Genomic DNA, 27049 nt, shown 5'->3' with positions numbered 1-27049 from the left:
AGAGGGAAGGAAGGAAGGAAGGAAGAAAAACAGGAGAAATGGAAGGAGGCAAAACAGGAAGAGGAAAGAAGGGAAGGAAGGAAGAAAGGAATGAAGGGAGGAAAAAGTGGAGGGATGAAAATGAAGAGGAAAGGAATGAAGTAGGGAAGGAAAAGGAAAGAAGCAAGGAAGGAAGAAAAACAGGAGAAATGGAAGGAGGCAAAACAGGAAGAGGAAAGAAGGGAAGGAAGGAAGAAAGGAATGAAGGGAGGAAAAAGTGGAGGGATGAAAATGAAGAGGAAAGGAATGAAGTAGGGAAGGAAAAGGAAAGAAGCAAGGAAGGAAGAAAAACAGGAGAAACGGAAGGAGGCAAAATAGAAAGAGGAAAGGAAGGAAGGAAGGAACGATGGAAGGAAGGAAGAGGGAAAGATGGAAGGACAGAGGGAAGGAAATTAAAGAAAGGGAAAAAAATGAAGGAAGAAAGAAAGTGCTGTGTCGACATTGAGGGATGAATTCACAAATAACTCTTTTATTAGACGGAAGCATGTGTAATAATCTTTGCAGGTGTGTGTGTGCCAGTACGTCCAGTCTAAGCCTCCCTGAGCCCCATGTGTGAGCTATAGTGACATAATGAGAAATCTCTCTGGAGGTTTGGCTTGACTGGGTTTAGATTACACACCCCAGCTATTGTTCTTTCTATCTCTCCCTCTCTTTCTCCAGATTCTCTTAGGAGAGAGTATAGCATTTAAAGAATCAATCACCTCCATACTATCAAGGGGATGATATGTCTTTCTCATATAAACTCGCACACACACACAATGCTCCCACTATAGAGTGCAGCTTGCAGCCCTGTGCAGTCACTCACTGTCTCACTGTGTTTGGAGATGCTGTATTGTTCCCGCTGGAATATCACTGTCAAGTGCATGTAGTCTTTGACCACTCTGCTCATCCCTTTGCCTCTTTTAATTCCCTCTATCTTCCTCTTAGTCAGGACATCCTACGCTTTGAATTCTCAGCCTCTCAGAGTATCATATTTAACCAAGCACATCACCATTCACCAGCAAATCCACATCATCCTTTCATTACAGCAATTCGGGCGTCTCAAACTAAAGCTCTGACATAAAAGAGTGCAAAAAAGATGGAGCGAAAGATCGAGGGAGATTACTCAGCCCCATCAGCTCGCTTACTCCAACCCTACTCAGATTTGCAGTGATGGAGAAGAGAGAGGCAGCATACCAACTCATTAATAGCCTTCAGAAAAATATGCAGGCACACAAACATGTTTTTTAAAGAATGAGGGGGAGTGATGTTTAACCTACACTGTTCGATTTTTACACTGCAAGTTACATACGATTAATTTTTTCTGTAGGTGTGAGAGAACGCAGCGTTCTTCTACTGTATAACTCCATCTAAATGTAGCTTGTGTTATATTTGTCAGTGTAACTGTGGAGGAAAGGGGAGATAAAGTGCAAGACTGCAGCAAAATGAGCTGGGAGAAGAAAAAAAAAAAGGGATGGGTTTGACTTTAAAAACACTGTGCTGGAGCCCAGGGTAACTTCTGATAATTTGCCTCGCTTTCTGCTTTCATTTTCAGCTCCCGTCCAATCATTTCGGTGGGGGAGAGGGCACATTTACTGGTGCACACAGACAAGGGCGCACGCACACACTTTCCTGCACTCCACATAACCTACTGTTAATGGTTTTTAAATGGTAATTTTGCTGCAACAACAGAACTCGTGCTGTTCTCAAACTCCTCGTCGTGGCATACTAAAACAGGGCTGGAAGCAGGTAGGGCTGAAAAGATTTGCAGTTCGGCTGAGGTGGTGTCCGCTGGTGCTGTAAATAGCGTAGCAGACACATAGCTGGAAGCGGCTTCGGTTTCAGTTTATTATTATCAGAGCTCGTGAATTATGCTCAGCTGTGAACAATGTCGCCGAATATTCCCGGGCAAAAGGAGTCCGGAGGTTTGAGAGGTTTAGATTAGCTTGGCCGGGAGGGGGGCGGACGCAGAAGCAATGGACCCTGATGCGCTGCCTCGCTGCCTGGGGGGACGCATACGAGCAGCGGGGCTCTGTGATCTCAGCACACCCTGCCATTAGAGACGCCAGCTGTGTCACACACACACACAGAAAAGAAGAATATGACAACGACAGAAGGAAAGAGTGATAGGGAGAGAGGCAAGGAGGTAGAGAAGAAAAACTAAGAGCCTTTCAGAAAGGATGATAAATGACTCGTCTCACTTCACAAGCTTCCGCTCACTTCCTCTTGCCTCTATTCAATAGTGTGTGTGTGTTTTTTTTTTTTTTTTATCAAAGCTTAATCTGTGAGGATAATGCTGAGAGGCAGCCAGGTCTCGTTATATAAGTGCAGTGGATCACACACTGACAGCTCAAGCCCCTCTGCACACACAGCGTGGAAATCGCCCTGATAGTTTTAAACAGCCAGCCGCAACGAGACATTACAACACAAACTGGGAGGAAAGAAATCTGGTGCAATAAAGCAGAAGGTGTTCAATTTATACAGTATACCGGTCTCAGGAGTAGTGGCCAGTGGGATTTAACAGCAATGTAGAAGTATTAGAGTTTCAAAGGAAGTGTGGGGGGTGTACCAGTGTAGAAATCGCTGGATGGCCCTGGGGTCTAGTATAAAAGCCTGTCCACTGTCCCTTCTAGACCTAATACATTCAATTTGGCTGGTTCGCTGAATTAAATCCACACACACACACATAACATGGTACAGTGACCACGATGTAATTTGAATATAATTTCATCACGTCAAAGGTCAGCTTAAGTCATTTGGATGAGGCCTTTCGAACAGGAGAGGTTAAGGATGTGGCCCCGGTGTTTATATAAACACAGCCCCCTTGATGGCCCCTAGAAACGCATGTCAGCGTAATGGGAGGCTGAATCGCTTGTCGCAAAGTGATTGTGGTGCAGCCAACATTATGCTCTCAACATTTGTACTCTGCATAATGCATCTGCATAATGTTCACAAACACCTCTTAAAGATCGCATTTGCATCCTGACCACATAATTGCACAAGCACACTCAGAGACCTCCAGCTATTACCATGAGATTACAAGATATTGCTTGCTTCTTATGCAGGAATCTCGACACACAGAAAGCAGAAGCTCTAGGAATGAAAGGTTACCGAATGGCACAGAGAGGGTGAATGTGGCAGTCAAATAAGCTACGCACCATGTCCTGCCCGCAGGGGGGCGTGGGATCTGGCGGCAGGCACGAGGTGATGAGGCATATGTTGAGGGACGTAGAGCTCCCCAGGCCCCTCTGCCAGAGCCAGGGCTGACCCCAAAGTCAGCGGTGGCAGCCAGAGAGCCAGGCGTAGGTTGATGCGGAGCAGGATGGAAGCAAGACCAGCAGGAGCCCCGCCGGGCCACAGACGCAGCATGCTACCGGAGTGCAAGGACTTTAAAGAGGGGCGTCCTCAAACCACCTGGCGACCCATGTCCTGCTCAAGCCTCGGATCCTGACCACGCAACAGCCCAATCACTGATGGAGAGGGATAGGAATGCTGGATCCACATGGAGAGGGAACTTCCACAGAGTTCTCCGAGGTATGGATTCAAAAAAAGGGCAGCACAGAAGAGGTAAACTTCAGATAATGATCCTGGATTAAATTCCTCTCTTCATGGTATTCAAAAACACAAAATCCTGCGAGAGAAAAAGAAAAGAAACCACGGAATCCGATCCAGTACTCCAGTAAGGTAGGCGTAATGGTGTATTGGAGAAGAGGGAGAAAAGAGCGAGCAGCCTTTGCCTACAGACCTCCCAGCAGTCCTGGACTTTTCCAGTGCACTCTATCGCCAGAATCCCAGCTGTATCCCATGAAGACAAGGCTGCATCACACGCTATCCTCGTGGAGAGTACAGGAGAGGAGCAGGGAGACTACCAGAAGCGATGGCACACACAAGACGAGATCGCCGCTGCAGCATTTAACTCAATACAGAGTGCCTCTCCCCCTCCCCAAACGACAAACACACTCTCTCACACACACCACACAAGAGCTGCTGCTGCTGCTGGCTGCCTGGCTCAGTCCGCACTGCCTCAGAGGAAACATTAGCAGACACACCAAAGGAGAACAGGAAGAGAGGACCAAGAAAGGGCAAGAGTAGTCAAGTGGTCCTCATGTGAAAAGGGTGGTCAGAGTTTCTGAAAAATGTCAGCAAGAAGAAAGTCCTTCCTCTTCTCTTACTTCTTACAGCGCATCTGTAGCGGAAGCGTTCCTAAGCAGCATGCTTAGAGGAAAAGACCCTCTGAATGTAGAGAAGGGGAAACAGAGAACGGTGAGGCTCGGCTGAGTTTTCCTCCCCCTCTTTTTCTCTCTCCCTCCCCCTCGATCATCAGGGAGGCGCGTGCAGCTGTGGAAGGGGGGTCTCGTGTCTCGTCCTCCTAATCGTTGTTTCTCTCTTTCTGTCTTCGTTTCTCCTTGACAGAGGGGTGGCTCGAAGAGAGTCCAGCTAGAATTCAGAGAGTGTGGGCTCCCTCTCCCTTCACAAACTAGTCAAACCTTGATATACTCCTCCCTCTTCGGCCATTGTGTAGCTGAATGAGTTCTCTTACTGGAAGGACAATCATTGGGTGTATTTCAGCACCACGGACAGCGCCCGGTTTGATTCAATAGCAGTCTTTCCTAACTTACAAGATGCAACAATAGCTTCAAGGCATCAAGCAAAGACGTAATCTAAATCAAATTGTTTTTTAGTTTGACATTTTGTTTTCAATTAAACTAGCACAATGGTTCTCAACTGGTTTTGCTTCATTGCCCAAATTTGGTGGTGAAATTGATTAATTTCACGGTTTTTGAAAATGAGGGCAAGTCAGGCAACCTGATCATGTTGCCATCTGCCTAATTTGTCTAGAAAGATGGTACCAAGTGACATGTATGATAATACTGCTCAAAATACTGCTTAGATGGATGCCCAGACTTCAGACGTCAACAACACAAAGACACAGGCCACGTTTTCTTAAAGGTACAGTTAACACAAACAAATTCTGTCATCATTTATTCACCCTCATATAACTCCAAACCTGTATGACTATTTCTTCTGTGGAACAGTACAATTAAAGGCAATGGAGTACAAAACAATGTTGAATCTTGAGTCTTCATGTTCCACAGAAGAAAAAAAATCACAGGTTTAGAACGACGTTTTGCCTTTCAATCAACTTTGCGCAATCATATGGTTAGTATTTAGCATTGTTTTTGTGTTGTTGTTTTTTTAACCCTGCTGTGCATAACCGGTCACAATCCACTAGTTGAGAACCACTGGTCTATTTGAAAACCCAATCTAGTCTAGCCTATCAGTCAAAACCCCTAAATCTGTTTTGTTAGTGTGAGTTTTTCCCTAACAAATGAAACAAAAGAAAAGAACATACTAAATTAGCATCTATGGTGAATGTGTCAAGGTTCACCCTTCTCCCTAATGTGCACCCCATGTTGTGCGTGTGTGGGTTATAGGAGGAAGTCTGCAGGTGTGCTTCACCATTGAGACTCCAGCTGGAGTGTGAAGAAAGGCGCTATGAAAGTGACACTGGTGTCATCTCCTCAAACACAAGGAGATCGTTGCTTCTCCCTCCTCTCAGCTTTGAGCATTGTTAGCACTGTATAATTAAAGTTGACAAAGCAGGGTGATCAGAGCCGCCTCGCCAGGGGCTCAAAGACAGACTCCAGCAGGAGCCCAAACTGCTCTATTTGGAAGATAATTTTATCACTGTGACTTTAGCAATACCCAGTGTTCTACATAATGAAACATCATATCACAGCTCCAGAGGTTTACGAAACAATTTGGAAACCAGTCTGCCGCATTCATAGTGAGCTAATTATTCTCTGCAATATTAAAAGAATGTGCGAACCCCACCTGCAAAATGAGCATGTGTTTCATTTTCTGTTTACAAGGCTGCCACCTAATGGTGAATTAGGGTGTCGCTTTGAGCAGAGGACCCTCGCCGTTCTCCGGCAGTCACATGTTTGAGCCAATCCATTTCTTTTTTCAGCTGACCTCAAAAGCAGATTCAAAGGAAGTAGAGCATGTTTTAATACTGGTGCTTCCATTCTGTGGAGGAAAAAAGGTTTCAAGTATTTTAAACAGTAGGGGAGAAATAAGTGGATAGGTCTGTTTTTCCTTTCTTCCTCTCGTTTCACTTCAGCTTTTGTGTTGAATTTTATTATGTTCTGTTGTTCTGCCCTGCTTTTTTTTTTTTATAAAGAAAAGAGGAACGATTCACAATGTCAAAAGAGAACAAATAAATAATAAACCCCACAATCATATTCCTCTCATATATCCATTGATTACAGGAAGCAAGAATCAACCCCCACCCATGATGCTTCAGTAACCGATTGGATGTTGTTTATTAAGAAACAAGATCTTCGATAAGCCAAAAGCTAATTAAAAATGAAGCACGTCTTTAAACACATATTGTTCGGTTAGAGAACCGACGAGTGCGTTGCCGTCATGAATAGAACGATTCATCAGATTTAATATCACATTTCTCGCGTGAGAATCGCGTTATCTCTTCACATTTGTCTCTACAGCTGTGGTCATTTTTTAATCACGTAATTCTTCCGCCTATTATATGCGCTCTGCGTCATTAATTGTATTCACACTGAGAAAATCAGTTTAGCTTTCAGTGAAGACCCTGCCATTTGTCTCTGCCATTTCCCCTTGCTAGTTACAGTTCTCTGAAATGCTCTTTGACAACCAGCTCATACCAAACTGCTCATGTCAATAGTAGACAAACAAATCTGAAATGTGTCCATGCTTGATGAGACTAATGGACAAACGCTCTGATCCAACATTCAAATTTAACTTTTGCCATAAATGCCAGTGACGAAAAAATTCTGAAACCATTTTTTTCCCCCGTTTTTTTTTTTTTTTAAATAAAAAAACAATAATATTAACAATGAAACATTCCTACATGTATGATTATGAAAATTAGACATAGTATTTTTTTTTCTTGCATAAATATAGAATATAGAGACAATTTACCTGCCTAATATTTCTTACAGGCCATGAAACCATATTATCTGCATTTTTATAAAAAATACGGGAATGAATGATTAATAATTACAATTTGCATAATTCATCATTATGAAACTTAGAGTAGCTGTTTTTTCCTTGCATAAATCTAGAAATTAAGACTTAGCAGCCTAAATTTTTCTTATTAAATGATATGAAATTATACAATGATATGAAATTATATTTTGCATTATTTCTAATAAAATATTTTTGTTATAAATCAAAATATCAATAATAATCATATTCATCTCTCAGGGGAACCAAACAAAAAGATGATAATAATTTTGTTAATATTTTTATTTTGGTGGATAATGCAAAGACTTTTTTTTTTTTCATATGTTCTTGCGAAAATATCTAATCAAACCATGTATTATATTTCATTGATATTAAAAATGTCACTGGTGAGTAACTCTCAATTTCACTTGCATTTGGCGCGTGGCAAGTGTTAATTCTGGAACCTGCACGCTCCCCTGCAGGGACTCGATGATCAGTGTGCACATGTGCGTGTGTGTGTGAGGGAGAGTTTGCATTAGAGATGGGTCTATAGTATGTATAGTGCAGGTCTTAAGATGGAATGTTTTGTTCATTTATGTCCACAGCTTGTGAGCCTCAATCCCAGGCTTTACTGTCTGCCACTATGCTTAGACAAAGCCTCTTTCTCTTTGCACTGCCTTCACGGCCTGATGATCACTAGGCTTGGGCTTCTACACATCTAAATGAGCCTGTGTGTTTGTGTGCGCATGGGCATAGGACCGTGCAGGAACATTAATATTGTGTGCACATATACTGTGATAATTGCACACTCTGCACAGTAAAAGATTCAGTCTGTAATCATTAACCCATGGGCTTACATACAATAACAAATGTGAACAGTGAAAATCCACCAATTTACCAATCTGAATATCACTGTGTATATATATATGGGGGGGAACTCTTTATAATTCTAATTAGGTAGCAAAAGCGATCCTATCTTCTTCTCCCGTTCTTTTCTAAAAACACACACTGAATGGATTCCAGCGAGGTGTGGGGATGCGGATGATGTAATGCAAGCTGTCTATGTGGTTTCTTCCTCCTGAACAAAGGCGGGCTCTTATCAGTTTGGCAAACCCGCAGAATGGATTAGCTGTGCATGGCTTGAGCCTGTAATAGATCTTCTCCGTAAACCATCTCAAGGACTTTCACTCTGCTTCAGATTCCTGGCACTCAGCACTTTCACAGGCAACAAGCACTGGGGCTTTTCACACCAAATTCAGTCAATGCTCTTCTTGCAATACAGCTCAATATTACAAACCCATTCATAAAAGCCCACACACACAAATCTAGGAACACTTGTTTCCTCTAGATATCATTTATATCCATGAAAAGAGTCTATTAAGTCTATTTTTTGTCGTATATAACTTGGTACAGATCCCAGCTATGCACTGTCCACTAACCCCCTCTAGTGCTGTAGCAGAAGACTGTGATATTTTGGCAGTATGCATGCAGTAAGCACATTATGACTATGTTCAGAAAGGAATACTAATTCATTTACTGAATACTACACAGCACTTTGCCTTTAAAAACAGTAAATGAAACAATAGTCTTTAGTATCAAGATTGTCACATAATCTCATCCATGTTGCATCTTGAATAAGTTATCATCTTGAAATAAAAAAACAAAAAATTGACCTTTTTAATTCAGTAATGTTTAAAAATGTATTTTTTCATTGAGGGATACAGTTTCCTGTACAGTATGATCACTACCTATATAATGTACAGTATAGTAAGATTATTATGGTAGATATACATTTTCCTGTATGCATTAAACAGGATGGTCTTTTATATTTGCTAATGTGTATTGGCTGCAAAGATTTCAAATACACACTGGGTGTGACAAATAAACCGTAGTTAATATCAGCCATGCTTTTATCTTAAAAGCAAAAATAAAATAAACATAGTTGGTATGCAACACAGGTTTTTTTTTACAAATGCAAAATTACTTTGAGATGATAACTGGACTTGCTCTCTGAATAGGCTATGTGACAATGTAGCTAACTACTTTTTAAAATCTGAAATGTTATTGCTCAAAATGCATACATTGCACAGTATTGTACTGGGAGCATGTGGTGTATTCTGTGTAGTATGCAGTACACAGTATGCTAGTATTCACTTTCTAAGGGTCACTGAGATTCCATCTTATTAATTCAATATGACATGTCACATCTGATGCATCAGTGGAATCTCATATCTTTTGATCTCAATCTTTGTATTAAGTATAGTGCATGAGGTTTGAATATAAATTGGTCCGTGTTTATTTTTGTCAGTTTACATATTCAATACCATTTTCCAAAAATATAATAGCCATCAAACTGACTGATGTTTTAAGAATCCCATTAATAATAGCAGCACAAGTGCTCTCATCCACTGAAAAACTAATTTGGGTGATTGTGGATCAGTGCATTGGGGTTTTCTACAGTAGTTGAAAAGCAGGAGAGGTGATAGACTCACGGTCATTGCAGAGCGGCCCTCCAAATGATGTCATGCTGCAGTCGCAACTGAAGCCCTCCCACTGCTGCAGACACACGCCCTGATTGGAGCAGGAATCCTCTTGACAGGTAGTGCTGGGGCCTGAAGAGACCGATGACAGAGTAGAGAGAGAGAGAGAGAAACAAACAGACAGGAAAAAAAGAGAAGGGTATATAAATTAACAGGCCTCTTACAACATAAAATCCAGACTAGTGAAAGGCTTTTATTGCAGATGAAACAGCCACACAGAACCGTCCCATCTGCTCACTCCCCATAGATGAAAAACCAAAATCTTTTGTTTTTGTCAAACGCTTTAGGGATCTGAATTAGGCAAAGAAAATACAATATACATATATTCAAAATGCACAAAAATGTGTTACATTCAAATATTACTGTAAAAGAAAAACACATAAATCTTTTCTATTTCAATGTGATTACATATAGCATAATGAGTGTGCTTATTTTAGCTTACTTTATGTCATTATCTTAGATTTATGAACCATGGTGATCCCTAAATAAATTCCTGTACAAAACAGGGCTTATAAGGTACACTCAGTAATTTTTTATTTTGTTTATGTTGCACTGGATAATAAGACAGCATCTGAAAACCCATACTGTCTGAGTATGTACTGCATTTAATGAACTTACTTCATGACCGTTAAAAAGTACATTTTTGAATGATGCATATGTTTGGTATTAATACAGTCTGGACACACTGAAGGTGATGATAAACAGGGCAACTTTTTGAGCAATGTTGCTGGGCAATCTTGCCGAGCGATTGTTGCTTGGGCACTTTCCCATTGAAAATGGGCAATACATTTCTATCTGGATAATTTAGATCGGTCGTGGGCCCTGTGTCTCACCTGGTTGCCCGTTGATGGCAACATTGCCCAACAACATTGCTAAAAAAGTTGCCCTGTGTATCATCACCTTTAGAGTATGTTGACAAAGACACATGATGTTAGCTGTGACACTGTGACTTCCGTGTTAGACTTATACTGACACCTAGTGGTTTAGATGTACACTACCGTAAAAAATTTTGGGAGCGGGTACATTTTTAAAATTATTTTTGAAAGAAGTTTCTTATGCTCACCAAGGCTGGATTTATTTAATAAAAACTGTAAAAAAAAAAATAAAAAAAATAAATATATATATATATATATATATATATATATATATATATATATATATGAAAAACTGAAATATTACATTTATTGAAATATTTATTAAAATGTAAAAAAAAAAAAATTGTTTTATGTTTTAATATATTTCAAAAGGTAATTTAGTCCAGTGATGGCAAAGCTCAATTTTCAGCCATTAAAGTCTTCAGTGTCACATGATCCTTTAGAAATCACTCTAATATGATGATTTTGTGCTCAAGAAATATTTCATATTACTATCATTTTATCAACATTGAAAACAGTTGTGCTGCTTGAACAGTTGTGCAGTTGTGCTGCTATTTGAAATAAAAATCTTTCGTAACACTATAAACATCTTTACTGTCACTTTTGATCAATTTAATCTATCCTATCTGAATTTTAATATTAATTTCTTTATATAACAGTATTATTTTGTTACTATATTATGTTACTCCCTAAAATGTAACTAATAACAGAAAAAACTAAAGGCCATTTGACACCAAAAGTGAAATGAATAATCCTCAGACTGAAGGAAATGCACATTTACACCTGTACACTAGAGGTCAATAAATGAGAAAACAAAGTAACTTATGTTACTTATTTGAAAAATGAACTGATATTTTGTAGTAAATTTAAAAGTAATGCATTACTTTACTCGTTACTTTGAAAAAGTAATCTGATTACGTAATTACTTGTAATGCGTTACCCCCAACACTGGTCATGATTAACTTATTCCACAAGTAAAAGTATATAGGGAGGTTACCAAGATAAATGGATCTCAACATGTCTTTAAAGGAACACACCGATTTTTGGGACTTTAGCTTATTCACCGTATACCCCAGAGTTAGATAAGTCCATACACACCCTTTTCATCTCTGTGCGTGCCGTAACTCTGTCTGACGCACCCACCGCTAGCCTAGCTTAGCACAAAGACCGGAGGTAAACGGCTCCAGCTAGCATACTGCTCCCAATAAGTGACAAAATAACGCCAACATTTTCCTATTTACATGTTGTGATTTGTATAGTCACAGTGTGTACAAATAACAAGGTCACATGAGACACAGCCATCTTCTAACCGTATACATACTGGGAACTATATTCTCAGAAGGCGAAGCACTGCTACTTCTGCGGAGTGATTTACTCCAACTCTGAGCGAACTCTCTGCTCCTCACCACGGGGCTTCTCAGGTGCTGCGAGCAAATCGCTCCGCCCACATACCTCATGCCACATACCAAGGTCACATACCTCCAGTCTTTGTGCTAAGCTAGGCTAGCGGTGGGTGCGTCAGACAGAGTTACGGCACGCACGGAGATGAAAAGGGTATGTATGGACTTATCTAACTCTGGGGGATACGGTGAATAAGCTAAAGTCCCAAAAAGTCGGCGTGTTCCTTTAAAAAGTGTTATTAATTTCTTTAAGAGTAAAACTTTTTTTTTAACAACAAGATTAAAAAAAACAAATCACTGAGTGCACCTTTAATCGGTCTCATTACTCAAGAAGACATTAAATGTGGACAGGAGACTTGATTTTAAAGTGCAATCCAAGCATTGCACCAGAGGCTGTGACAGAGTAGCATTGGCGGTAATGCGCAGTGTATTGGCTGCAGTAATAATACAGGCCCCGTGCGATAATAACATCTGCTCCTAGTATTGCTGAGGTGAGTTTAAAGCAGCAGCACTCCCTGGGGACTCGGGGCTGTAAGATAAATGGGGGCCGTCTGGAACAGCTCATTTTGTGTTCGGCCTACAGAAGCGAAGCGACGGGGCGACGGGCCAGGCATATTACAGCCTGCGGAAACACTTCTGTTCTCATTTCTCTCATTACTTCAGCCGGCATGTAAAACAGGCCCCTGGCCCTCAAACGCTCCCTCCTCTCCATCACTCAGCCATTTGGCCAATCAGTCGCACATTTGCGGCTTGGCCACTTGACTCGGAAGTGAAGCGAGTCTGGCAGGGAGGAGGAGGAGGAGAGAGAGAGAAAGCTCTACGACAGCCGCCGGTGCGATCCAGATGAGCGCCGCTCCTCCTGTCTCACCTGATCTGTCTGAGCGAAGCTCATTTAAAGTCTTGGGCAGAGAAACAGAGGGTTGGCTCATTCCCCCGACGAGATTCTCTCAAACCAAGTGTTATGTATCTGAGCGGAGTAATCTGGCTTCCAACTCACGGGAGAGATTCCCTAACCTCTTGGGAAATTCCATCTAGTTTTAAGGCCTTTATCGGGGGTAAAGGCTACAGACTATTTCCGTCGCATTTTTTTTTTTGTGTGTGTGGAAGGAGTTAAGACTGCATGCAGTGGGTGGGTGGGGGGGGCACTGTCGAAACAGGGAAGGGGGGACGCATGCCTCCAGTAAACCACAGAACAGATGTACGCTCCAATGAAAAGAGAAGTGACAGGTAAGTGAGGGAAAACTATGACACAGGACACTCTGAGACATTTTAAGAGCGGGGGGCTGTAAATACAAGGTGTGCGGACTGTGCTTGTATTTACGGTGATGGAGTTACTAGACCGGCTGCTGGTTATCTAAAGGTTATCTACGACATCAGACGGTCACACTGGAGGAGGGGAGGAGGGGGCATTGGTTAAGACACACATATGGCTATCTACCTTGCAAGTCAGCTTTCAGCAATGCAACTTTTGTCAGCCAAACGAATAAGAAAAAAAAACAAAACAAAATATAAAAGATGTTAGTAGAGGCACTGGAATGTCTGTGATTATAACAAATTAAGTTGTTAAAATGTAAGGGAACAGAGAGAGGAAATAAGGAAAGTAGATGAAAGTAGACAGAGACCCAGGGAAGAAGAAAGGTGGAATTAGAGATGACAACAACACAAATCAGGAACAGACATGATAAAAACCAGTAGGCGTAGGTTTGGTTTGAACAGAAGGACATTTTTTCAGCCATGATCATTTCTCAAAATGTTTTTACTAAAAATGTATATATGTATTCATAATCAAAGGTTTATATGCACTTTTAATCTTGTGGTTCTTAGCAAATATCAGAGACTCTTTTACAATTAAATATTCTGATGGATATAGGCACTATATATGTGTGTATTTTGTCATACTTTCAGACTAAATTGCTGAAAAATGTTCCAGGAAATGTAGCAAATAGGTTTTCTTTTAGTAGTAGGGTTACAGTTAGACTGTAGTTAAGATTTATTAAAAACATTTATTTTAAAATAATAGCAGTCTGCTATTCTTTTGATTTGAAGCATTCTTTTAATTATTGTTTTGAAAGAAGTCTCTTACGCTCACCAAGGCTGCATTTATTTGATAAAAAAATACAGTAAAAACTGAAATATTGTGAAATATTATTACAATTTAAATGAACCGTTTTCTTTTTGAATATGTTTTAATTTTTATTTTATTTCTGTGATTCAAAGCTGAATTTTCAGCATCATTACTCCAGTCTTCAGTGTCACATGATCCTTCAGAAATCATTCTAATATGCTGATTTGGTGCTCAAGAATAAGTTCTTATTATTATCAATGTTGAAAACAGCTGTGCTGCTTAATATTTTTGTGGAAACCATTACATTTTTTCAAGATTTTTGGATAAATTGAGCCAGAAATCAGTTAAAAATTTCACTTTCAAAAAGCACAATATCTCAATTAGTAAATCTGTAGAGATGATTATTCTTATATTCCCATTTTAAACAGTTTTTCCTTTGAATAATGAATAAACTGCATTCAATTTACTTCAATTCATCTTTTAAGGACAGAAAACAAAATAGGCTATTTTTGCTAGCCTTTCGCAACCGTCCAAAGGACCATTCTCAGTTGTGTTCCACTGATGCTTCGCCTTTATATCTTTCTGTGCTTTGATGAAAAAAAGATTCTTGTTAAGTTTGGTAGCCCTAATTAATATGCTACTAACAAACTGGCAATAACCAGTCTCTTTACTCTCATATATTCAGCTTCATCACAGTTATAGCTTGGGGAAAACACAAGGTCTCTTGACATTGCTAGGGACATGTCCGTATTGTTCACCCCTAATCTACACCAGTTTCCAACAGAGGAAAAGAACACAGAAGCCTGAAACCTGTTAAAACCGGCCCAGCATGAAGAAAACACAAAACAGATAGTGAAGAGAACAAGAAGCAGAGAGGATGAACAGGAGTGCATGATATGAGACAAGGATTGGAGATTGCAGTCATCTAGCGAAGAACTGCACTAAGCCGGCTTTGTGTCTGTGCCATTCATACCGTTTTCCTCACCTTCGCATCCTCTCTCCACCTGGCCGGCGTTGGACAGTGCGTCTGACAGCAGGTCTGGCAAACGGCCGTTCAGGTCCACAGATGCCAAGCAGCCCTGGAAGCCCTCTTTAGAATGCACCAGCTTTGGCAAGTCCTTATACATCTCTTTGGCCACACCTCCCACATACAAATCACCTGTAGAGACAGGAAATATTATGCTCTGACTGACAATGTCTTTTCATTTCAACTATCAGGGGAGCATGTTTTGTAAATATCCATAGAAAAGGTACACCACTTCCCCCTGCTGGTCCTTTTGTTTATTGCAGTACACAACATGTGAATACAACTTGGCACTAAGGTAAATAACACATATACACTACCGTTCAAAGGTTTGGGGTCAGCAAGTTTTTTTTTCTTTCATACTTTCATTCAGCAAGGATGCATTAAATTGATCAAACGTAACAGTAAGGACATTTATAATCTTACAAATGATATCTATATATTTTTTTTTTCTTCAAATGATGTTCTTTCAAACTTTATATTAATCAAAGAATCCTGAAAAAATCTAACCAAACCAGTATATTAGAATGATTTCTGAAAGATCATATGAGACTGAAGATTGGACTAATGGCTGCTGAAGCCTTGGTGAGCATAGGAGACTTCTTGAAAAAACACTGAAAATATCTTACAGATCCCAAACTTTTGAATGGTATACACCCAATATAATATAATATCATATAATATAATTATTGTATCTAGTTCAGCTTAAATGATCAGTTGAAATCAAAGAGAATATCAAAAGTACCTTTCAGATCCAGGTTTTTGGCTCCCATGGTAGTCTGTGTGGTGATTTTGGTGTCTATTTTAACTGTGTGAAGGTTGTTTGTGTCTCTTGAGATCATCACATTGTGCCAGTGATTGTCATTCAGAGGTGTGTTGGAATTTCCCTTGATGAGATGAGCTCCATTTCCCAGGTCTGACACATAATGGAGATATCTGCATGCAAACAGTCATGAAAAATTCAGTGAAGGACTTATCACATGTTCAAAATGTATCAAACGTGGCACATTAAAAATGAATTGAGCTTACCCTTTTACCAGCTCTACTACTATAAAGTCATTGCCATCTCCTCGGTTGTACAGGACGAGCCCATCTGGTGAAGTGGTCTTAAACTGGAAGAACAAGTGCATGGAGTAATAGGCCTGCAGGGTGGGCAAGGTCACATAGCTAGAGCGAGACTTGAAGGTAACCGGATCTGCCACGATGCTCCTGTAGCCGATCATGGCGTTCAATTCGCAGTAGTCTATGTCGCCGTTCTTGCACAGGTCAATGTAGGACATGCCATTGAAGGACAGACCCTGCAGGTGTCCAATGAAGTTGGAGGGCACGGCGGGCATGTACCGCTTCTCTGTAACGATGCCCGTCTCCACATTGTGGAACTCCAGCTGCGTGTGGTCCCCCGTGATTTGACCTTACCAAGGCGAATAATCGAAAACAGATTTAATACAGGAATGGGTAGGGTGTCAAAACACAGGCCCTGTCCCAACTACCGCCCAAAGAGTGACGTAATGCTGAATACATATACAGTCGTGAAGTAGACAAATGGGACGTGATACGGTCTTGTGGGCTTGACAGACACGTACAAGCCATGGCAAGACCACATGTACATATAAAGTGCGCTATTCAGGACAGGGCCGCAGCGTTGTCAAGTGGGTCATCTCAAATCTACTGCAGCAAATTGAAATTTTTAACAAGCATCAGAGGCTTGAAAACACGAAAGCATAAAGAGTTGTAAGAATGTCAGAAGTATTTCAGGCAATTTGAAGGAAAAAATGTGAACTTCATATTTCTGTAAACCAGTGGAAGTGAAAAAGGTCTTTAAATATTTTAAAAACCTCTTTTAAAGCTTCCCAAGAGAAAGCTCTTTGACTCTAAAATCAGGAAGGTTATGTGAGTATAATGTATTCCCTCAGTGGTTTGGTCTCTGAAAGCATCAGCATTAAAGAAAATACCAAGTATATTTCAAAGTGTCGACTACACACTAGTAAGTTCAGCCAGAAACTAAAGATGATTGTACTGCACTGTGGGAAAGCACTACCTTTTTCATTTGACGTTAATTTACTGGGCAAATTGCAAAAGGTGTTTTTGCCCCTTGAGGAGCACTGAGGGAAGGCTATCGGAAAGTGAGCCACTCAATCCCTTCATGATCGGCTCTTTCACAAGACTATTAGCAAAGTGCAATGATTACTTAAAGGAAATAATTATGATCATGTAACGCTGGGTGGCATGTCCCATTCATTCTTCTTCAAACTACAGGTGGTTTATTCATATTACATGGGATTTTAAAACTCTCTCTTACACCCAGAAACTTTATCAACAAAGAAATTATTTATTATTTTATATAAATCAATTTATATACATATAAAATACCTGTGGTTACATATTTTGAAGTCACAGGTGAGTTTTGTTTTAATCTTACATACACCTAAGGACTATATCAACAAGGAAAGCATTACATATTTTATATAATTTATATTGATTAAATTACACTACTGTTCAAAAGTTCAGGATAAGTGTTGTAATTAGAAATAAATACTTGTATTTATCAAGAATGCATTCCATTTATCAAAAGTGACAGTAAAGACTGTACATTAATAGTGAAGACTGGAGTAATGGCTGCTGAAAATTCAGCTTTGCTGAATATATATATTTTAAAATATATATATATATTTTTTTGTCCATCAAATAAATCTTATCAACCCCAAACTTTTAAATGGTAGTGTATATAATTTTTTATACATCCATATAGCAAGAAATATTTACATATTTTCATAATCCAAGTAAAAAACATTTTTTATCAGAGAAAATCTTGAATTTTGCAATCTATAGCAATCTTGAATTTTGTTATGTTAATTTAAGTTAACATTTTAATCCAAAACAAAGTATCGGTGACGTATATGTTCGTATAGGGTCAGACAATAACGCTCTGCACACTTTAATCTATCCACTTCAAGTGCTCTAAAGGGCATAGGATGCTCATTATCAAACTCAAATACTTGAGAATATGATGTACCTTCAGATGGCTGCAGGTCATCCACCATTAGCTTCAGACTTTTGCCTCTTCTGACGACACGAACTGTGTGCCATTCGTTGTCATTCAAGTTCTGGCCCGCAAATATGGTCTCTGGACCTTTACCTATAACATGTCCCACACAGCGGTTAACAGAAGGTAGAAAGAGAGAGAGTGATAGAGAGACAGAGGAAGCAAGGGGTTGTGAAACGGGATAAACTAAAAAAAGGGGGTGTAGAGAGGTGACTGATATCCATGTAGAGAAAAAGAAAAGAGGGTTCATAGATAAACAGCAGAGGAAATGATTCTGTCACACATCACATTCACACATTTTATTCTATCTACTGAATGTCCTGTGGTCTTGTGGCCAGCCCTGTAATGAATTCGGTCTCATCCTTAAAAAAAACAACAACAAAAAAAACGATTTGTTAGCATACAATACATGAAGTGAACTCAACTGTTTTATCCCACTTCCGCCACCAGATGGAGCCATTCAACTGTTTTTTATGACGGCCCTCCTTGAGGAAACCGACCTGCGTCTGTTATTTCAGTCGAGTGATGTTCGGCTGCATATGCTTCTCACGTCCTTACAATTCCTGAGCGGTTTAGGAAGCACATCCAAAAAACCTACAGACTGTAAACTCAATTCGAGAAAGCAATTTCTCGGCTGTAGAGCCTCCCCCTTGTCCCGTGAACACGTGCGTCGTGTTCGACGGGGCCCCCGGACCTCCGGGCTCCAATCGAGCTTCCACTAGATGATCAGAGCGTGCGAAGAGGAGCCTGCAGGCTTTGTGATTTCAGCCGCTCTGGCTCTCTTTGACACGTCGTTGTCTCTCCTCATCAGTCAGACTGCCGCTAAGAGGGCAGCGTGTCATTGTCAGGGGCCCCTGCAGCCCATCTCACTTGATAACAGGTAAAAAGAGTTGCCATTAAAGAACTGCCAGGCTCCCAATCGATTTTCTATCCCTCCCTGCTCTCAATTACTATGAATCCAGATCAGCCAGCTCTGAGGGAAAGAAAAGCAGCAGCATGTAAGGTCTCAGACTGCACAACAACGCCACCTAAAGGAATCTCTGCAGATCTAAGAAAAAGCCACCACTGAGAGGAAACACTAAGGGCAGCACTATTAAGCCTCCGGCAATATACAAGACATGACATGTGCTTTTTTTAGGCCTCTGACCATTGCTGCACAAAGGATATATGTGAAAAGGTGACAGCGTGTGATTGGACAGCTGGAGAGACAGCTAAAGGTCCACGGCTGCTATGCCTTTATTAGGACGGAGTGTTCAGATAAACTAGCAAGCAGCAAAGACAAAAAGCCTCTCCCTCTGTCTGGGAGGGCAGCTTGTTGCCATGGAACTGGGGCAGATGGTTGCGTGTGTCCGGTCACTTTGATTCTCATCTCCCAGGGTGGAGAGAGAGGGCAGAGTTAAATAAGACAGAGGTGGGCAGAGGCTGGCTAGAGAGCTCTGACAGGACAGGGCTAGCAGGAGAACACAGACTAGACGCGCACACACACACACACACACACACACACACACACACACACACACACACACACACACACACACACACACACACACACACACACACACACATACACACACATACACACACACACATCTAGGCCAGGAGAGATGAGATGCATTGATATCTAGCTCATCCAGCTGAGAACGATACCCATGTGAAACAAGCGCAGGCAGCCATTTTGAGACAGGACGATCTTCATATTGAGGACACAGTAATTCAGCTCTACTGGGACTGACTAATCAGCAATGCTAAAGTCATTTTACAAACTCTTTGATCGTCCGACAAATTTAAAATATGGATGTGTTACAGCTACATTTTTCTATTTTTCACAATATATCAGCCAGGGTCAGAAATTAACCAGGGTAAAAATGCTATCAAATGTGAAATGCTGAAGTGTGAGGGTAAAAAATAGAAAAACAAACAAAATGAGGATATAATATAATTAATATAATATACTGTCGAAAGTGACAAAAAAGCCATAGACATTAAAAAAAAAAAAAAAAAAAAAAAATATATATATATATATATATATATATATATATATATATATAATAATAATAATAATATTATATATATATATATATATATATATATATATATATATATATACACACACACATACATACATACATGCATACACACACACACACACACACACATCTTTTTTTTATAGGTAATTACTCTTTACCCTACATTTTTATATATTTATATAATTTTATTCTTTATATTTATTATAAAATGGTTCAAGATGGCATACTGTGAGTTAAAAAATATGTATGGTAGGTAAACATTTACAAGTACAAAATAAAGGTAAAAAATGCCGCTGAAGATCAATTCAAGGAGGAAAATATTGACCCTTGCCTTTATAATAAAATACAGTTCTGACACTGGTATTGACTGTGTCCTCCGCACCTGTCCGCGACCACCCATGTGTGTGAGGGGTTTAATTTATTAGGAATTATGGTAACTGATAATAAAAGGAAATGTTCTGCTAAATCATAATTCAAACAGGAGGAAACTGTCTTTTTTGTTGTTCATGGTGCAGAGCAGGTTAAAACATTAACTTTCAAATCACAGCATGATAAATAACCATAACATAAAACTACAACCTTAAACCAATACGCCTCACATTTCATTCTGTCGTATGAAGCAGTTTTTATAGAAAATAATTTAAAGGTCATCAAAATCCGAACAGCCGAACCATTTCGATGGTGCAACTATAAATGTCAGAGACCCAAGGTGGAAATATGGATCCCTGAAGTGCAAACCTCTAACTAGCCAAAATGCTGCTCTCAACCTATAGCTTGATTTAGCCAAGAGCGTATAGTGACCCCACTGGTTTCTAAATATACATCTTTCATCCTGCTGACACTCAGACCATATTAACAACCCATGAGCTGATGTGACAGCACTCTCTTGGTTGAACACACTGTCACCCTGGGGGAGGCAGAGTCCCTAATTGGCAACGGCTTGTTCTTCGTGTCAGAAGAAGAACAACGCTCATAAACACACGTACACACACACACACACACACACACACACACACACACACACACACACACACACACACACACACACACACACACAAATGACAGTAGTAGCTATGGCTGGCACAGATAATTAATGAGGATATAAAAAACAGAGTTGAGACTGCACAATAGCAGGCTGTTCAAACATGAAAAGCCCCTGCTTCTGTTTCTCCACGGGAGATTAAATAATACATCTCCTTTTGGTCAGAATCCCTGATTCTGTCTTTTTGACATAGATACAGACAATAAGAAGCTGTGTCCTTGAGCACAAAAAAAAAAAAAAAGATGCAACAAGACAGATATCACCATATATTTTGAGGGTTGAATTGACTTAAAAATCTATGAACGCCTACATGTGCTTGAAAAAACAAAATGGCCACCATCCATGGCCTGTTTCTTAAATTTACCAAAAATGGAAAGGCTTTCTTTTCACTTCCTAAGGGTGTGTGTGTGTGTTTCTTTTTTTCTTCAAATTTGCTAGGAAAAAAGAAAATGGCTGCCATCAATGCCCTGTTTTTAATGCTTAATGTATTTTATGCTCTCTAAGACTGCATTCATTTGATCAATAATACCGTAAAATTGTAATATTGTGAATTATTTTATTATTAGAGGTTAAAAGAACTGTTTGTCTATTTGAATACATTTAAAAATAAACTGTATTCCTGTGATGCAAAGCTGAGTTTTCGGCATCATTACTCCAGTCTTCAGTGTCACATGATCCTTCAGAAATAATTCTAATATGATCATTTGGAGCTCAATAAAAGTTTCTTATTATTGTCAGTTGAAAATATTTTTTGTGGAAACCATAACATTTGTTTGTTGAAGAATCTTTGATGAATAGAAAGTTCAAAAGAACAGCATTTATTTTAAATAGATTCTTTTGTAACATTATAAATGTCGTTGCTGTCACTTTTGATAAATTGAATGCATCCTTGCTAAATAAAAGTATTGATTTCTTTAAAGAAATTCAGGCCCGGTTTCACAGACAGGGCTTAGATTAAGCCAGAATTAGGCCTTAGTTTAATTAGGACATTTAAGTGGCTTTTATAAACGTGCCTTAGAAAAACATTACTGGTGTGCATCTTGACACCGATATATATTTTAAGATATGTCAGTGCAAGTTGCTTTCAGTTAAACAGTTCAATAATGCATTTTATTCTGGGACTATAGGCTTAAGCCTTGTCTGTGAAACCGGGGGACAGGCTATATCAAAAAATCGTACTGACACCTAACCAGTGATGGCCAACCTGTTTCTGATGCACACATTTATCAAACTGATACTGTTTCCCTTTCAGTTCCTCCGAGGGGAAAAAATGCAATAAACTCAAAATGAATGACACTGTTGATAAACGTTCTGGAAAAAAATCTTACTGAATCCGCTTCCTGAGTGACTTGTAAATTGAAATAACAGAATGTAAACAAGCAGCACACAGCAGAGTCAGACTCTTCTTCTGTGTGTTGTGTTAAAGGTAAACTCCCTGCAGGGGACTACCGTGCGAAACGTTTCCATTTCTGATTTGTTTACGAGACCTCTTACCCAACCTGTATCGACGGGTGACAAACCACTCGTCAGAAATATCCAGGCTTCCTTCTTCACTATCGATGTGGAATTGGTTCCTGTGGTTTTCATGGGACCATTCACACCTTTTCCAACTTCCTCTCTGTTCATAAGTAGTTGTGTATAATTATCTCCCAAGGCTCCTTACTGTGTGGGTAGATGCCCAACTGTGAGGGAGATGTGGAGGATCCTGACAGCTCCCGGCATCTTTGTGTTTCGCACATCGTCAAGCGAGAGCTGTTTTGCTTCTTCAATGCCAAAACACCCAGTGCAATCAACAAGACACTGTGCTTCGTGAAGGTGAGTGCTTGATGGCTTGGGCCCATTTCAACAGTTCTCCCCACAACCCTCCTAGGAATAGATTCAGGTGAGGATGTTCTGTTAACTTTATTGAACGTCACCAGAATGCTAGTCCCATTGGGGTAAAAGCACATACATTTGGTACACAAATGAGTTGTTGAGAGGACAGAGTATCCTCTCGAACCCATGGGACTCCTGATGGCTCGCATTCGGAGACAAAATTGGGCCTTCATCAGGAAGCAACAAATCATTTAAAGAGCCAATCATGTGGGATAAAAGGCTTTGGGTCCGATGCCCAGTGGTTCAAACAAAGTCATCCATCCTGCCCAGATCTGAACATAACTGCGGCAAACTGGGATACTGAGGCTGTGATGGAATGGGGGACATCATGATGTGACCATCTGCTCTATCACTCAGAAATTAGGCCAGGTTAGGGCTGAGATTGTGGGACCTTAATAAATAAATGGCCTTTTAATACTATTCTCATTGGACTCACAATGTGAGACTTATACAGTCAGCCACACCATGTAAAGATCAGTAAAAAACAGACAAACAAACACAGTGAGATCAGGCTCGGAGGGCTAGCATTGCTATTCACCCTGTCCGCCGTTCTATCTGCATCACAAATTAAACAGGAGCATCGCCACTGCATATTTATGAACACTACCGCTTCAGCAAATGGCAACCCTACTGCATATTTATGGAGGAGGCTGTTTCAGAGAAATGAGGTCCTTTTGAATTCACATGAATCTCTTGATTCTAGTAAAGGATGCTCTGAATGCATCGAAATGTCGTCCCCTTGTCGTCGGTAAATGCGCTTCTGCACAAGGTGTTATTAAATAATCAGGCTGGAGTTCGTTCATGAGATCTGTTAGGGGACATGCAAGGATTTGTTCACACAGGATGTGTTCTTGCATTTCACCTGTGCTATTTTTGAATCATATAGTTCAACTTTTGATATGCTGCATGTCAGATCAATGTCCATTTTAAAAAGATGGACTGGATCAGATAATTCTGGGGATGACATAAGCATCTCAAATGTATTCAGTCCATCTGGTACATGGAAGTTAATGTACCTATAAACATATTCTGTTCCATTCCGCTGTGGTCTGTCTAGCCATTTTTAATCAAGAATCCACCCTTTGTGAATCTCTCCTATGTGCAGTCCATCTCTCTGAGCATTTACATTGACAGTTATAATTGAGCTACAGCAGGTTATTGCGTAGTCGAGATACAGTCTTTATCTGTCTAAGCATACATGACACAATGTGTAATCAAATATTTGAAGGATTAAATACACACTGTGAGTCACCTCTGTCTTTTAGAACAAGAGCAGAATGATGAGGACAACTGTAGTCTGTTTTATGTGCGTATGCTATTTTTTAAAAGCTCGGGGTCAGTAAATAAAAATAAAAAATTACCACTTTTATTCAGCAAGGATGCATTGCAAAAGACATTTATAATGTTACAAAATACAAATATACAAAAAATATATTTCTATTTTGTTACAAAATACTTTTTTTTAAATAAATTTCTATTCATGAAAAAATATAACAGAGTTTGCACAAAAATATAAAGCTGCACAACTGTTTTTAAGTTAAAAAATGTTTCTTGAGCAGCAAATCAGCATTTTAGACTGATTTCTGAAGGATCATGTGACACTGAAGACTGGATTAATGATGCTGACAATTCAGCTTTGCAATCACAGGAATAAATTACATTTGACAATATATTAAAATAGGAAAATTGTCATAATATTTCATAATATTCCTGTTTTGACTGTATTTTTTATCAAATGTTTAAAAACGTTAAAAAAATCGTATCAAAGTTAAACTTTCGAATGGCAATGCACATGCTGGACGAAGCCGAGGTACAATCACAACAAAAAAACAAAAAATAACAGCATGATTTCAGTTAGTCTAAAGCGTTTACATGACATTAAAAAAGAATGTCATAAGAATTATTGATTTGGTCAAACTGAATTTTTTTTCAAGTGCACGGAAATGCTTTGTAGCTACGAATCAGCTTGTCAGATCGCATGATATGAGCCAAGTGAGAAAAGCCAAGACAGACTGTGAGACATCAACAGATTTTACGATATACATCATTGACTGGGCAGTCTGTGTCCGGTCTGACATCCTTATTTGAGGACAGGCATGTCATACTAAGAGATTCAAGACTGCTAAATTTGCCCAATGACGAAAGAACTAGAAATATTAAATATTTCACAATCCCTGGTCTCAAACAGCAGAATCGTGGCAAAAAATCTAACAACGTGCACCCTAATTTGTCACTGGCCTGTTTACAAGACTGCTGTGTCTGGTAGTGTGTTGTGCTCCCATTATGCAGAGGGAGTAGACGAACGGATGTGGAAAAAAAGCCCCCCGAGGAAGCTCAGGTGCTTTGTTATCTTGGGCATTCAGGTTAACACAGACAACTGCCTCATTGTCAAACGAGCCAATATACTGAGCTCAGGGTTGCAACGAAATAACAAAACAATAACGCTCACAAAAGCCTGTTAAGACGCACAAACAAAATACACTCGGTAAGACCAAGAGACAAAGCACTTTATCAGATGGTACAATCCTTGCAATCTTTGGATGCTTTTGATTGGACAAGAAACTCTGTGAATTAACAAATGAGCTGTTATTACTATGCAACAGCACGAAGCCAATGTTTCTGAAGGCCAAATTTGGATGCAGAGCCGTATTAGTTTGATGATGAGGGAACTGATCATTACGTTCATTCTTTGAATATGAATGAGCAATGGCAGTTTGGGGACATAAGACTCTATGATGAGTCACTCAAAGAGATTTGCACCGGAAACAAGCAAACACAAAAACAAACAAAGACTCCTTTGAAAGAGACTTTAGAGACTGATATTAATTACCCTGAGGCTTCTGGAGAATCAATGCCAGGGTAGGCTAGAGTTCTCAAATAAAAAATAAAATAAAATAAAAGAGATGAAAAAAATAGATTGGCAAAGCCTGCAGAGATGGAGAACACCTATCTTTCTCCTCACATCACTTTTTTTTTCTTCCACTCCCTTTCTAACACAAAACGTCTGTTTCCAGTTAAAGGGATATTTCAAGCAAACAGTAAAAATCTGTGTTATTTATTTATTTTTTGGCAAAATATATTGTTAGTTGTGACTATGTTAGAATGCACTAACAGCCGGGTGTGTATATGTACAAAAATGTATATAGTGCAAAAGGTTAAAGGGGTTTATTCATATTTCTTCCCAGTCAATTTTCCAAATTATCCTGAATTCACCCCTACCATAAATCATTTAATTTAGCATAAATAATTAACACAATAAATACTTTATTTTGTGACAGATCACACCTATTAAGCTACAAAAAAAAGAAAGAATAACTGTGACTATCATTGAATCAGTAAGCTAAACATAAAACCAAATCAGTGCACAATTGGCTCTTTTAAATGGGTTTCTTTGAACGGGCTGATGTGGTTCACTAATCAGACTGATTTGTTCATGAATCACGGTTGATTCAATGATCTGGTCACAGCAGTTCTCCATTTAACAGCTGACTGGAGAGGAAGACGGTCAGCAAATCATTTCATTTATACATAATATTGTATGACTGAAATATAGCGCATGCACAGGGCCTGAAGTTAACTTTTTTGACCACCAGCCACTGTGGCAGGTGGATTTAAAAATCCACCCGCCACAGTGACTTTTTACCAGCCAGTTTTTTTTTGTTTTTTGTTTTTTTTTGCCTCATAAAAGGTGAAAAAAAAAGGAACTGCACAAACATTTGTTCTTTAACTTGTAAGAATACACATTTAAGTGCTGTCAAGTTATTAACGAGATCCATACAAGTAATAATAACTCTTAGAATACAGATATAGACCGAGTGCAGCTCGTACTATGTAAACAAATCACACGCGGCTGTGTTGATCGCTGGGCAGCTGTTAGTTACAGCGTTCAGGAACCGTTATGTTGCGAATAGCGCGTCAGGCGCGAATTTAGACGCATATTCGCGTTTGGTGCGTATGGCTGACTTCGTTTAAATGTCAAATAACAACAGTTGCAAAAAAAAAAAAAAAAAAAAAAAAAAAAAAAAAAAACCGCAAAGACCCAGCCACTGATCTATATAGAATGACCCAGCCGCTTTAGTTACTGTTGCTATGTCCGACAAGCTACACCGCGCTCACGCCAAACCATGATCTCACGCAATGAAAAACACATCGC

At 39.6% G+C, this 27049-nt stretch overlaps 1 protein-coding gene across 33 annotated transcripts in view; it reads right to left on the bottom strand.

The window, feature by feature from the left end:
• Window positions 1–27049, bottom strand: part of nrxn1a (neurexin 1a) — a 177195-nt gene that overhangs the window by 47828 nt on the left and 102318 nt on the right. For 17 of the 33 annotated variants that reach the window (XM_079850589.1, XM_079850597.1, XM_079850581.1 and 14 more), the window contains 5 exons: window positions 17923–18045; window positions 15939–16320; window positions 15655–15845; window positions 14871–15044; window positions 9498–9617 (listed from right to left, as the gene is read on the bottom strand). In XM_079850589.1, the coding sequence (XP_079706715.1) occupies window positions 9498–9617; window positions 14871–15044; window positions 15655–15845; window positions 15939–16320; window positions 17923–18045 (990 nt within the window). Of the gene's footprint in view, window positions 1–3176; window positions 4450–9497; window positions 9618–14858; window positions 15045–15654; window positions 15846–15938; window positions 16321–17922; window positions 18046–27049 lie in introns of those variants that run through there. The other 16 variants (XM_079850567.1, XM_079850578.1, XM_079850579.1 and 13 more) reach the window with 5 other exon arrangements.

This window comes from Squalius cephalus (genome assembly GCF_949319135.1).
Source record: "Squalius cephalus genome assembly, chromosome: 19".
Classification (NCBI taxonomy): Eukaryota; Metazoa; Chordata; class Actinopteri; order Cypriniformes; family Leuciscidae; genus Squalius; species Squalius cephalus.
The sequence above is the reverse complement of the archived record's forward strand: the minus strand, read 5'-3'. Positions and strand labels throughout refer to the sequence as shown.